Source organism: Colius striatus, chromosome 7 (genome assembly GCF_028858725.1).
Source record: "Colius striatus isolate bColStr4 chromosome 7, bColStr4.1.hap1, whole genome shotgun sequence".
Lineage (NCBI taxonomy): Eukaryota > Metazoa > Chordata > Aves > Coliiformes > Coliidae > Colius > Colius striatus.
This window is the reverse complement of record NC_084765.1, coordinates 38,200,612-38,215,732: the sequence shown is the minus strand read 5'-3', so window position 1 is coordinate 38,215,732 and position 15,121 is coordinate 38,200,612. Positions and strand designations below refer to the sequence as shown.

The 15,121-nt window shown below is 44.4% G+C and overlaps 1 protein-coding gene across 1 annotated transcript in view; it reads right to left on the bottom strand.

Annotated features, from left to right (window-relative positions):
* HOMER2 (homer scaffold protein 2) overlaps positions 1 to 14,632 on the bottom strand; it is a 56,923-nt gene extending 42,291 nt beyond the window's left edge. Inside the window, exon 1 of the mRNA XM_062000435.1 lies at positions 14,538 to 14,632. Coding sequence (XP_061856419.1) covers positions 14,538 to 14,632 — 95 coding nt within the window. The remainder of the gene's footprint in view (positions 1 to 14,537) is intronic.
* Positions 14,633 to 15,121: the final 489 nt, after the last annotated feature.

Here is a 15,121-nt window from a genome sequence, read left to right as displayed (position 1 = left end):
CAGCTCTGCAGCAATGAGCCACCATCGATCTTCCTGTGCAAAGGTTAGTTTGTTTTACAAAGGAGAAATAAGGAGCCAGTGTACAGGTCTGAACTGCTTCAAAACCTTCTCAAGCACCATCCAAAACCAAGGGGCAGCGTTCCCCAGAACCCTCACCTGCCCCACAGGTGCTGCCTAGGAGTACTCATCATTGGCTTTGCTGGGAGAGATGAGAAGCCAGCAGCCTCAGTCACTCCTGGGCCTCCTCATCCCATATCAGACACCATACACATCTAGAGTTAGCATGGGAAAAGATTAAAGAAGAGAAATAATCTAGACATAATTTTGGAGGAAGACAGTAACTCCTTTTGCGTTTGTAAGCGAGCAGGAAAATCCTTTTGTGTGCTCGTGGAGTCACTATTAATAATCTTTTGCACTGTACCTTTTGTGTGGCAGAGGGCTGAGGATATTTTGAGGTTGTATGTGCTGTTTGGTGATCACTTTAAAAATTAAGAGATTAAATGTCAGAGGGTATATGGTCAAGTACAAGGTACCTATACAGAGACTGAAGTGAAAGACCATGTGTGTCTTTGTGCACGTAAAAGCCCACTGACCCCACCAGTGCTGCATATTTATGTTCAGGACTTTTTCTCCTCCCATGCTATAAGAATTTGCATGGCAGATGAGGCTATCTTTGCACAAAGAAATCTGCAAAGTTGGTTTTAATCGGTAGCATAATCAAATCCTCACTATTACAAAATAATATGATTAAACACTGCATTATTCCAAACACCACAGAACTAAGAAGATCCTTGGTGGAGAGTCCTTTTGTGCACTAATCCATGCATGTAACTATTGATATGCTTTCCTATGTCCTATTCAAACACTCTGCCTGAGGCTTTTCTACCACTTGCACTGGGCAGAGGGGAAAAAGTCAATCAGTTTAGTTCAAAGAATAAGTTGTATAACCCTCTTTGATCTACTGCCTAAAGGATCCAATAAGGAATTCTACCAACCATAACATCAGAGGCAAACGATAAGGCTTTGCCCATCCCGGTGGCCAGCACCTTGTGCAGGCAGCACAGCCAGGACATGGTGTGCACCCTGTGCTGGCACACACTGTGACCTGAGGTGCTGCCAGAGCACCTGGGATGATAAAACACACAGGTCTGACTGCTTCATGAGACTGCAAGAAAAAGGGTGTCAACATTTGGTTGAATACACGGATGCATGCCTTTAATGATACTTAAGCATGTAAAAATTAAAAGCAATTTAAAAATAAGCTATTTACCCTGTAAGATACTAGAATTACGCAAACCAATGTCTGCACAGGGGTTTTGGCACATGTATCATCTTGCCCGTGCTGGCAACAGCACTGACATGTTTAAATAGATTTGTTGCTACCAGCCTGCTTCTAGAGGAAACCATCTAGAAGACAAAAATCACCGAATGTAGTCAAAAGCACCAAAGGCAGTGTATTAAAAACAGCAAAGAGGTTCCAGAACAAGCATATCCCCCCGTGCTCCCAGCCAGGAACCCCACAGCTGCAGATGGGAAAGTGCAAGGTGTTGGGCACAGACAAGCAAAGCTAAAGCCAGTGTCATTCCCCACTCAACACAGTTTAAATTAGACTATCTGGGAAAAAAAACCCCAACAAAGCACATTTCCATTTTCTGGCAATTTGAATAGACCAATAGAACCAATGACTGGTGTATTTTGGTCGCTGCTAGCATACAGGCAGCACCTCTCTAAGGAACTCAGGGACACAGTTCTTGAAACTAATGCATTTACTAACAGCCAATAAGATCACACAATGACACATTTCTTCTGCTTCAAGTTAAAAATACAAAGGAAATTTCAAACATTTAGAAGCTAACATTATTCACGTTAATCTTTAAAAATATAACACCATCTGTTGCCATCAGATTTACAGTACAGATCTCAGATATGTACATTTATTAGTTAGTATAAAAAGCTATCAGCAACCCCAGCATAAAAGTGAAGATCCTCTAGTAATCTCCCAAGCTTCAGAGAGAAAAACCTCTTACATTTCGAAACCTTAAACAGGTTTTTCATGAGAAACTATCCACAAATCAAAAAACTCACTACTGCCCTCACCACAACCCAGCGCCCTGTAACAGCAAAACCAGAAAACTAAACCCCTACAACTTGCTAACACCACAAATTGCACATTTGAAGGTAATATTGTAAGCAGCTTATCCTAGAAATTCCTGAACCTCAACACCTATTTCTGACCCACCCTTGGCACTTCCAATTTGTGCATGCCAAGACCTCCAACTTTGGGGGTTATATGAGGTACAGGTGGGCTATGGGAGGATTTAATATCAAGTATCAGTATTTTTCATGGGATGCAGATTCCATAACTACAGGCTGTAATACAAATTTGGAGGGGGGGAAAAAAGCCCAAAATGACACTCTTAGGTCAGCAGTCTCAAAAGTTAGCGTGGGCTGGTTGAAAATTTGTAGAGCAAACAAAACATAGCACACATTCTTATTATAAAGTTATTGCCCAGACTCATCTTGCATGATATGGAAAATCAAATACAAAGATTAAGCTATTTCCTGGGCATACACTAACCACTACAAATCCAACCCATGTTTTGAGGAGGCTGGGACATCTGCCAGGGGCTAGATTTGGCAGGAGCAGTTGGAAGTCAGGCCCCTTATAGTGGCAGATCATTAGTAATTTTAAAATAAAAAGGTCTTGGCCTTTTTTTCCAAAAAATTCTTCACCCTGCTGAAAAGGCATCTTCTCACTTGTCAAACAAGAAGCCTTGGAGAAATAAAATCTTGCCTGTATGATGCTAATGATCACGTTTCTCATGTTTCTAACATTTAGCTTTTTGTGCCTTGGACGTTAATACAACAGGAGAAGATTTAATAATTCTTTTTTTCCCCCCTGTGACATACTCTGTCCTGCTGGTACTTCTTGATTGAAAGACAGCAAGTAAATCTGGCTTTGCCTTATGAAATTAAGGTCTACTAGACGTAAAAATCCAATCAGTGCTACAAAAATTAAGGCATAACATTTCCTCAGTCTCATTTACACCAATATAGACCCTTTTTTCCCCCCTTTCTGTCAAGGGTGAAGGACACAGCTGAATAAAGGGATTTGCTTCCATCTCATTTATATATTGATTGTAACAAGGGCAGACAGGTAGGGCCCATGCAAGTGCTGATTCTGTCAGCAGCCAAAGTTGCCAGGACTGTGGATATTGTCACTTATAGATTGATAAATGGACTACACAGACTAATTGTATTTCAGCATCTCTGGACAGATGGCAAATCTTACAGCCATATGGTGATTATTTCCACCGTGCTGAAAGTATATTAACACTCAACCGAATGTTTAAAGCGATGAGGTGATGTAGATCCAAACGATGGGTGCGGATGGGCCGGCACGCTGGGGCTGGGCTCTCTCCCAGCGCCCCTGGTCAGTGCCGGCGCGAGGGCCTGCGGGTGTCGCACTTATTGATGAGACAGGCTGTGTACTGGGTCCTCAGCCAGAGCACAGAGCTGTTCTGATATGCAGGGGATAACAAGCCTCATTTTAGCTGTTGTGCGGTGCCCTGATGTAGTTGCCACTGTTTGCTGCCCTGTGAGCTGGCAGCAGTGATACACAATACTTTCTTTTCCTGGTATCTTTTTTCCTAAGCCTTTTTCAACCAGGGAGCAAAGAACACATTGAAGTTACTGTCTTATTTTTAAAGGCAGCCATACATCCAGCCCTGGCCCATGCAAATGCATTGGAGGACTGCCTAAACCACAAGACTGCAGGGTCTTTGGAGTAGGACTATGCATACACAATATGTATTTAGCTGCCCCCATGTCTGCTTCCAAAAGAGGAATCAACTACAAAAGGATAGAAATATGCCCCAGTAATCCTGTGAAACAAAACAAAGAGGCTGGATGGTGACCAGAGGCTCATCCTTCTCACTGCCAGCTAGATAAGCCATGGCTAAGTTCTAGAGTGCTACTTCAGCACAAAGCCAGTGGCTCATGGTATATACCAAATGCAAACAAAGCACTCAGTGGATAAGGCACCAGTTTAACACACATCCCAGATGACACAACCTGCTTATGGCTGTGGCCTTTACTAATACTTCTGTTATGGGGCTTTGAACCTTCTGTGAGATTTTTGAAGTGGTGAATTTACCCTTCAAAACAATGACAGAGTAGATAGAGGATCCTGTTCTGCTCTAAGTTACTGCTTCTTTATACCAAACACACGTGAGCAAGATCAGCTCATAAATTCTACACAGACTTTCATGCTATAATAAAAATCCATATTACACAAATTAAATCATTTTTTGCTTCATTGTCAGAACAAAATTCTCAACATTTATTTGCTTTAAAATGGGACTAAAAATGATATCTTTTATTCCACAGTGATTTGAGTGCACTCTTATGGTGGGAGATTCTTTGCTAGTGGAAGCAGACATCTCCCCTATTGGGGGAGAAGAAAGTTTATGCACCAGTTTCCCCTATTTGCCATAAGTCAATTATAGCAAATCAAGAGCGAAATTGAACTCTTCATAGTCCCTGTGATCTAAAATTAGTGCCTGGTGTTAGCATGCAGAATGGATCAAGTACTCACTCAGCTACTGAGGATATGGTGCCAACTGGTGAGAAATTCTTACTATGCTTTTTGCACCTTCACACTTTAGCACCCTAAGAATTAAATCCATTTGACCCGTAAGGTCTCTATTACAGATCCCTCTTTCTTTTAGGAAGCTTTGCTGCTCCTGAAAGGTAGAAATAGAGCATTTCAGCTGCTGGTCTCTCCCTAGACAACCCAGACCAGCCCTGTGTTTTTCCACAGTCGTCTGAGCCAACACTTTGACTTGGGCTCAGAGGTGCTGCTGCCCCAGGCACCAGCCAGGCTCTCCTCCCCAGGGAAAGCTGCAGCAGCTCCCACGTCACCACAGGGAGGGAGGAGTGCCAAAAGGAGACCAAAAAAAAAAAAACCCAGGAGGAAAACTAACTTAGACTCATGGTGCAAACTTCAGACCACCCCATTTAAGTCATGGAAATCAGCCATTCTTTTAAGGAATAACAGCCAGCACTGAACCATCCCATTCCCAGTGATCACATGTCTATTTTCTCTTCTGGCCAGTAACTCAGAGGCCATCCTGTAAAGCAGTTGATGAGCATAAACTCTTTCCAGTACAACCACATTAACCTAATTTAACAGTTATTGGAAAGCGTGTTGCAAATCACTGCAATGTTACTTTCATATTTCATGGGAGAAGCTTTGCAGAGCTACACAATATTGCTCTACCTCCTAAGGACAAGGATGCCAATTCATAAGGCAGGGAAGAAAGACCAAGCAGGGAATGCAAATTGGATTAGATATTTTGATTCTGTTCCAAACTCTAAGCTTAAAATATAAAAACTTTGGCAACTTCTCCCCCATAGAATTTGAAATGCTAATTTCTAACTCAATGAAGAAAAGTTCTTGCAAAGATCTGAACAATACATATGCAGGATTACTGCTCCAAGACTGAAGAAAAAAATCACAACAGACCTTTTCTGCACAGTGAAAAGCAGGTAACAGTAACTGCAGGAGAGATGTTTGTCCCAGGCTTCATAAGGAGCCCAGCCCAGCTGAAGGACGAAGCTCTCCCCACAGCCCTCTGCAGAACCACAGGCTGTGCAGAGAAGTCTGGAAAAGCAAAACTGGACAAGAGAGGAGCTGGGAGCATCAGACTGCATATGACTAGGTACTTGAAAGCTGATGAATCTTCCATACTAGGCAATTTTGAAGGTCTCAAAGAGATGCTTGGATATTTCTGTTCAGGGAACATTTTTGAGGATCACACAGAAACATTAAAGATGTTATTTGTCCTTCGGATCTCTTGAAGATGAAGTGGAATTTCACATTATGCACAAACACCCATTACCCTGCTCCAAAGAACAGAGGAAGCTGGAAGAGGCTCAGAGGGGAAAGGAAAGTTCCCTGAAGAAGAACAGACTTGGGCACACTTCTGAATCTGCCTGGGAGGGGGCTAGCAGCCTCCTCATCTACTCCAGATAACTTCCAAACCAACAGCTCCCTTCCCGAGATCTGACTCGTGATCCACAGCTGTTGTGCTTCACTGTAATTGAAATTACAGACTCAAGCTTTTAATTGAATTTCCTTGAATTTGGGTAGGTGCAGTGAAGTGACAAATCCCTGTTCTCAGTCAAGCCAGTTTGTGGTCATCTTGAAAAGGACCATAAACCAAATTAGACTCCTTTTAATGTATTAGCATTTTTTAGAAGACACCTTACATACATGCTTATGAAGATCACCTCTATAAGCAATAGGAAACAGAACCTTTCTACAGGAGTACATAAGCAACAAACACCATGAAAAGAGAGAGCTCTCATTTACCTGTGTGCTGCAGAGTTTTAGGCAACTAAATCTCTGTTATTGTTTCATCAAAGAACAAATTTCTCCCTATCCCATCTGGTGGAGAGGGGATTATTATAACTATCACTGGATTATACATCTACATTGAATCCAAAGATGTTTTTATCTCCATTCTGTATACCCAAGGACAGTGGGTATCCATGAGCACCTTGGGGCTGTCCTGCCTGGGCAGAAACCTCCTGGCAGTCCAAGGAGGAGTATTTCAGCTTTGGGGTTACCCAGGGTTTGGACTACATGAAAGTATAAGAGGTGAGGGCTTTACCTAAAGGTACACCCTGGTTAGAAATATCACAGCAGAGGCAGGTAGACAATGACACTTCTATTGTCTTTGCACTAGTGTCTGAACTACCTCCAGAAGAGAGCTCCTGCCTTGTCTTTAGACATCACCATCTCCAAAATAAAACAATAATAAGGTGTCAGACTCTCCCCACGGTTCTTAGGCATCCTCCAAGCAGCCCAGAGCAGCCCTGTGTACTGCTTGGGAACGTTTTGCACGGCTCATCTCAGAGAATTTCTCCTGTTTTTTTCAAATGCTCTCATTGACAATTTTTCAGTATCACAAACCAGATCACATGTCTCCACTTTAACAACTGCAGGGAGACATTTTAGATGTGTGCAACAGATTTATAGTGGGAAGCTGGAATACAAGCACCTGATAAAATCAGGGAATGAAACAAAGGCAACAACAAAATGTTGCTGTTACAGATTATAGAGCAACTCACCAAAAACAAAGAACTTGAGTCGGTCACTGTAATGCAATTTATATGAAGGAGAGACAGTGTGCATCTTGAAGTACTATGTGTTTAACATGAAAAGCCTTGCTAAATACTCCCAGCTCTGTCTACACCACCTGTCCTTCTTCCAGGGATAAAGCAATAAGTAATGAACACCGAAAAAGAAGATGCTCACACCTCCACGTAATAAAATTAACATTTCCCTTCAGAGACATGCAAGATTTAAATGTTGTAATTTCCCCCCCAAAACACAGTGTTCCACACCCAAGAAGAATCTACTGTAATGTTAATCAGAGGCAAACAAATATTTACAGTTAAGTACTTATACACAGTCCACAAGGAAGGATCCTCAGTACAACTAGAAGCAGCTTCAGGAAAAAATGTTATACAAGCTGGATACATATTTTTAAACATATTCCACAGAGGCCTTTGCTCTCTTGCTGCACTGATGTACTAAACCTTGCCTAAGAATGCAGGTGCAGGACTTCTATTATTATAATGCAAATGCTAACAGGGAACTACAGCCAGTAGCTCCAGAGGGCTCTCTCAGGCCCTTTGATGCACAGGCAGAAAAGTGTAACTTCTGCAGAAAATTTCTTTTGAATTGTAGCAGGGTTTGAGTTTCCAAATCCTGCAGGCTGCAGAGAAACTTCCAGAAGGAAAGAAAACAGTTTGTCCCTTCAGGAATTCTTACGATTTTGCAGTCTGATAAGGCATGTTAAATAAATATAATCGGACTAGTGTGTGTGGGGGAGGCAGGAGAGGAGAATTCGCTGCCACTGAAGTGAACAAGCTTTGCACAGTAACCACCACTCACTTGTGCTCACACCTCCATTGCCAGGCCCTCTTTCCCCTGTGTCAAATCTACTCAGTCTTCATGAGAAAGCCACAGTTGTTTTGCAGCTAAAGCTCCCAGTCTTGCCAGCCTTCAACATGAAGCCCACAAATCCTAAAACACCTACACAGCTGAGCCTCCTGCTCCCCTATGAGTCATTAAGCAGGCTGTCCCGCTTGGTGATGTCATCCAGCAGCATCAAATTCTTTTAAACAAACCCTAAAATGCCTCAAGCATCAATTATTTAAAATATTATCTTCATTTTAATCCTGACCCCAGTGGTAAAATTACCATTCTGAAGCATTTCCAAGTGATTCCAAAAGCCTGTAATAGTTGCTACGTCAATGAGGAGTAAGCAGTCAGCTACTCGTGTCACGTATGAGCTAAGCACAGAGCATCCAAGCCAGCAGCAGCGAGCAGATCTCTCTTACAAACAGGCAGAGAGCAACTAGGATGTGTCATCAAAAATATAATCAAAGATCAACTGCATCATCCAATCTCATCTTGTACATTTTGCATGAGTACATATTACACAACCCCTGCTCACACAGTCTCTAACCTGTGCTGGGTGACGTGTGACTATGGCACAGCAGTAACCTTCCCTGATCCTAATGGTCTATTCCCTTCCTAATTCCTCTTGCCATTAAAAGTGCTTCTCTTAATGTTCAAGCTTAAACGCTTCCTGTCTTGGTTTGAAGGCAGTGCCCTTGTCACATTCTGAGATTTAATAACAGGATTGTAGGCTATTTACAGTGTACAGCTGAATTATCACAGAAACATAGTTGAAATACGTTCCCCTAAGCACATTAACATCCTAAAGAGCCACGACCAAAACACAGTATAAACAAGTTACAGGCTGTATTTGCAGTGCACCAAGTGCACAAACACAATGGACAGCATTCAAGGTGAAAGCAGGCAGAGATTTGACTGTAGCAAGCTTCAGGATCAAGGACCTTCCCACTCTGCACACACCCTATCACAAAGTCAACAGGAAAACCAACAGCTCATTCAAAATTCTTAGGTGTCCTTAAATATATGTTCATGGGTGAGGCTATTTATTGTAGGCACTGACTTAATACAGCCAAATAAAGGAATAAAGGGGACACACAGCACAATCTAGATGCAGAACCAGGCTGTTGTCCTTACTCTTGGGTTCTCAGCAAACTCTGCCTGTTTCAGACACGCTGGGAATACGCTTGTACAGTTTAAGACACTTTGATAGATCTTGAACCAGTTAAAACTACTTTCAGTTTAAAGGAACTGAACATCAAATAGTTTTGTTTTTACCATTTCAAACGATGCCTTTGTTACCAGGAGACCTCCTCACCCTCCTCTTTTCAGATAGGATGAAGGGCTTGAAGGATATCCCAGCTCTGTGGAGGATATTTTATTGAAAAGTTTTTTCTCAAGTGATAATCAAATTAACAGTGGTAATTAATTAGGTTACAGCTGAAAGCAACTTGACTACGATCACCCTTAGCATTACACTTTCTTTCAGTTCACTCTACAGCGTTGTCTGTAGAGCAGACAATGAGCAGATTTTGGTAAAATTATCATCAAGGCACTCAAGCTAGTTGTGGTACTGGCAGATTTTTCCAGTTGTAATTGGCTGAACTTATCTCTAGCAGACTCTGCGATTATTTTCTTATCCCACTTTGTCTTTCTTGCCAATCATTCTTTCATCATTTCTTTCTGCTACTCTTTCATTAGCTTGTTTTGTAGTTTCTCCCAATCTCACGTTCTCTTTGGAGCTTATTCATACAGGAGATTTTTGCCCAAATTCAGTTATATGCATCTATCTGCACTGTTACAAACTCCTCACATAACTCTGTGAGAGGCAACAAGGTCTCTGACTTGATGGAAGACTTGGATGAGACAGGATGTTACACGTTTGTTCACTCACTTGAATGCAACCACACCAAAATCCTAAGCATACACAGATCCTTATGACAATATAGCTCTTTGCCCTTTCTTTTTTCTTCTTCTTCTTCCCCCTCCCCACCCCCTAAGTCTCCTGCCTCTCTCACTTTATTTAAATTGGGTTAAATACAGAAGGGAACTACATATAAAAGGTTTTACAGATACTGTTGCAGTCAATGGTGTTTTCTCATCCACTTCAGTGAACCCAACATACTGCTCCAGAACTCAAAGTTCTCTGGACCCGACTTTTCCACTGGATTTTGTACAGGCACCTATATCTATATGCAGAAATACCAAATTTTGCAAGTCAGAGCAGCAGCTGTTTATATACACTCTGCAAAATGGAAACAGCTACATAAGGAACAAAGGCTGTGAAGAATCAAGCATCCCCAGTCAGCTGCTTCAGAAATGATGAGATGAGCAGCTTCACCATCTATTGAATCTCAGTCCCTTTAACACCAACACCATCACCGGTCAGATAATGCCTGATACACTCTGTCCCCCTGAGCTAGGAACTGAAATGAAGCTGCTGACCTTAAAATCTCAAGAGTCCCTGAGATCATGGCAGCAATTCAGCTGTGTTTGGGCACATGCTTGTCCCAGCTCTGCTTTGTAGTAGAAGCTGGGTGCTGTTACCTGCTCACCACTCCTGGGGTACCTGGATGCCCCCTTCCCTCGTGGACAGATGGCTTAGCCAAACTTTGGAGGCAGCTGGTGTGAGACTCTCATGGATTCCAGTAGGAGCTGGACAACAGCCAAGGTGAATTTCCTCTGCAACGTGCCGTTCCCTGCTACGGAGCTGCTTAGGCGAAGCTTATTACCATGGTATCTAAAGTACTGCTGGTACCCAGAAAGGCCAGCTTGAACACCATCCAAAATTAATGCCTTCCTGTAACACTAGCCTCATCCCATCTTCTGTTTCCTTCACCTTCTCCTTTCTTTGCCTTCCCATTTGTTTGCCTTTCACACCCCACCTAAAGCCGCATGCTGGCCAAGGGACGTTACTCTTGCTAACAGCAGAAGAGTACAAGGCTGATGCTCTTAAATGTCACTGCATAATAAAAACATTAAATATGACTGCTCTCAGAAACATAGGCCCCCAACTTCACCTTGTCATGAAAATATCACAGGAAGAGTAGAGTTTTGGCCATGAGTCCAGTCTCCTTGAGATTACTTCACTGCTTGATCCAGGCTTGGAAACCAACCTTTTCCCACCTTCCTGGAGGAAGGTGTGGGCTCAAGGCCCACCTGAGAGAGGTATGGATGAATCCCAGCCAGATAGGACTAATTTACCACATTAGCCCCTGTGGAAGCAGCACAGAGAAGCCAGCCCTTATCAGTCAAAAGAAATGTGTGCTATGAGCTAGTCCATCATTAACCTGTATAACACACACTCCTACGTTGTTGTACAGCTTTCTGCAATAATTTAACACTCAGAGGCCTGATTTTCATGTTCATATGAGTTATAAAACCGATTTTAAATTCAATTTTATTGCTAGAGGGTATTTACATTAGTTGAGTTTTAATCCAACAGATAATATAAATAACAGCTTGAGCAGCAATGAAGTGATTTACAGGTCTAATCCAAACAGGATCCTTGTCGCACGCCTCGTAACAAGGAATATTTTCTAACAGGCAGATAAGGACAAAGATACTAAAATAGTACAAGAATGTAAGCACAAATAAAGCAGCTATCCAATACCTCCCTAAATCACGTAATAACTAGACCTGAAGCATCCCTTTAAATGGAAAGTTAGCTTAGACTGCTTAAATTGGAGTCAAACTGAATCAGACCACAGCTATTAGATATGTAGGTACAGCTCACTAAAATCAGAGCCATAGACAAGAGAGACACTTTCTTGGTTGTGTTGGCTTGCAACAACAAAACACAAATCTGCTGGTATTTTCAAACAAAAATTTCTGCAGCTGTAAATGCATTACACTGTGGTTTTCAAATAGCTAAAGTTTAAGCTCTAAGACTGTTGAGGTAACAGCAGTTATCAGATACGCTCAGTAGAAGACAATGGTGAATTAGGAACAGATTTGTTCCCTTTAAAGTAAACATTTAGCCAGTGAGATCCTTAATGGTGGCTTGACCCAAAGACAATGTGTTTCAGGCAGCAGGAACCTTCACATTGACTTTAATGGGCACTGAAACAGATTTTGTTTTCCCTGGACACTTCTTTTTTACAACATTGTTTTCACATCTCCTGAATTACAGGCATTAATTTTTTTTCAAACATGTAAATTACTTTTGTAAAATGTGATGCTACCTTGCTGCCTAGTAAGTCGAATTAAAACAACAGTTTAAATAGCTCAGCTCACAGCTAATAAGCAATTTAAATAGCTCTGCTGTGCTTGAGTAGCTTGGATCAGGTTTCATAGCACCATCAGTCACTGCCAAATCCATAGGTAGCATTTAAATGAATCATTAGCAATGGCCACCCCCAGGAACAAAAATTAAAATGAAGATGTAAGAGTTGTTATTGTCACAATTTCTGCGAGAACATGCCCCATACACGACACCAAAACGTGCCCAGGAAACAAATCCCACTGGAACACCTGGGACAAAATCTATAAGAAAGACTCAGCTCCACACTCCGTTCACAACAGGCTTCACAAAGACAGATGAGTACAGAAGTGCCCATTTCACAGAAGGAAAAGCTGGAGCATACAGAGGTGAAGCACTTGCTAGCAGAAATAGAATAGGGAGGAAGCTACAGGGAGGTTGCTCCTGTCTCACACGTGCTAAGCCATGGCTGCAAGAACACAACCACAAACGTAACTTCAAGTTCTCTGTATGAGAAAGGTGAATGGTAAGAAACTGACTGAGACACTGGCAAAACGTACATCAAAAAAACCCCACCTTGTGTGCACTCTGTACAGAGTGTATGAGTGTGTACAACCCACGCCGAAACCCTGGGAATGAATGATGCTGGGAGCCTGACTCACGTGCACTGATGTAAGACCAAAATAACTTACTTGAAGAGAACCACATTAAATCAGGATATTGAACTAGACTAGTGAATGTGCCTCACACCTGAATAAGTCTACATGATTCAACATAGTGTGTGTTGGAGTGCAAGACACGAGCACAACCAGAGCACTCAAAAGTCTTCGAGCCCTTCATGGCTTGAAGAGCTCTGGAGGCAGATCAGGACTATACCAAGCCCAGAGCTACAACTGACAGGAGTAGGGTACCACTGCGACCTTCCTCTCAAGTCCTCCCAAGACACTGCTAAACTTTTCAAGCTAAACTGTTCTACCAGTATAGAAACAGTGTAAAATGACGACAAAATATTTCCCTTTAGAGATGCTCAGGTAAAATGATGAAGGCAAGTTTCCCTTGGATGGGTGTTTCTGACCATCCTGGACTCAGTGGGGCAGCACTGCTCCAGCCAGGTTTTGATGCTTCTTTCTGCAATCCCAAGGACAGTTTCTGTTTTATTTTCCAGTGGAACTTTACATAATTAAGAAACAGGTGAGTCCCTTGTAATCTTGAAGTGAAACACAGGGAGATACTCACTTAGATCTTATTTCTCCCTTTGCCCCTGTACTGCTATTCAGTACTCCTGGGTATCAAATTCAGACACACGCATGGCACTTTAATTCATTATTTATCCATATTGTCTTGAATTATATCCCTTTGACAATAATAAACAAATCTATAGTATGAGTTTGCATAGTTGGAAGCAGCATGAGGAAGCTCAGAAACCAGAGAATGATTCCTTGCCACAGGGGACTGAGGAGAGTGAAGGAAGAGAAAAGGTGTAAGAGAACATAATAGGATAAAAATAAAGCAAATTAAATGTGTGGGTTTGGAATCCCCCAAGACATTCTGGTCGAAAGGATCTCAGACCTATATATAGCTCAAGCCAAAAGCACAACGTTAACCTCTGTTTCCTGATATTTAGCTCACAAACTGCTCTAATGCCAGCATTTGGCTTTTGTCCTCTCGTTAAAGTTAGAGGAGAGGAAAAACGCAGGACGATTTTTTTGATACATTCGTTCTCCAAGAGACCATCGCATACAACCAGAGATTTCTGGCATGTTAAAAAAAAACCCCGAGGAGTGTGTAGGGGGTAATATTTACACAAATTTCTAAACAACTACCACAGTTCAGGCAAGTTTATTGTGTGCCTCCGGCTGCCGAGAGCTCTCGCTGAACCACAGCAAGGCACATCTGACAATGAACTCGCTGCTCAGACCGGCGGCACATCCCGCAGCTGCCCGGCGGGAGACCGGACCCCCGGCCCCGCATCAACCTCCCCCATGCCGCGACACCCTCAGCTCCTCCTCGCCTTACTGCCCCGGAGATTTTGCCACCGGTACCGTACCGGGGGTGTTTTTTCTCCGCTGCCCGCTGCGCCGGCGGCCCGGGCGGGAGCCTCCCCGCCGCTGCTCCGAGCGGGAGGGAAATGATTAACTACGTTATAAACCGGCGGTTTCAGGGGAGCGCTCGGGGGCAGCCGGGCGCACCTGCGGCGGGGCCGGCGCGGGAGGCGGCGCCCACGCGTGGGTCTGGGCGCGGGGTCGGGGCGGGAGGCGGCGCCCACGCGGGGCAGGGCCGGGGCGGGACGCGGCGCCCACGCGGGTTCGGTACCCACGCACGGCCAGGGCCCGGCGGACTCACCCCATATCTCGGCACCTTTCGGCGGCGGCGGCGGCACCCCCGGGCGGCTCCCCGCGCTCGGCGGCCAGCGGCGGCCGCGTCCCCACTTCGCACATGCGGCCACCCTGGTAGCGGTACCGGCCCCGGCCCCGGTCCCAGCTGGCTGCGGCTGCACGGCAGCGGCGAGACTCCTGCTCCTCCTCCCGCCGCCTCCCTCCCCCCTTACATAACCTCCCTCCCGGGCGGCGGCGGCACCGAGCAGCCTCCCGCGGCACCCGCCGCCCTGCGAGGCGGCAGCGCGGAGGCGGTGGAGCCGAGCGGAGCGGGGCGGAGTGGGGCGGGGCGGCGGGGCGCGCCTCCGGGCCGCCCCCCCAGCCCCAACCCGGGCTCCAGCGAGCAGCCCCAGTCGCTCCCCGCAAAGCCCCGGGGAGCGAGAAGCCCCGGCGGAAGGCTGCGCCGTTTCGTCCTCCCGATGTCCGCGCTGGGGGCGCGGGGGGGGCGAGTAAAAAACTTCAGGTGAAGTTGTGTGGGTGACCCCCGAGCCGGCAGCTCAGACCGGCGATTCCGGACCGGATTGTCTGGCAGACCGTCTGTCCCGGGACCGA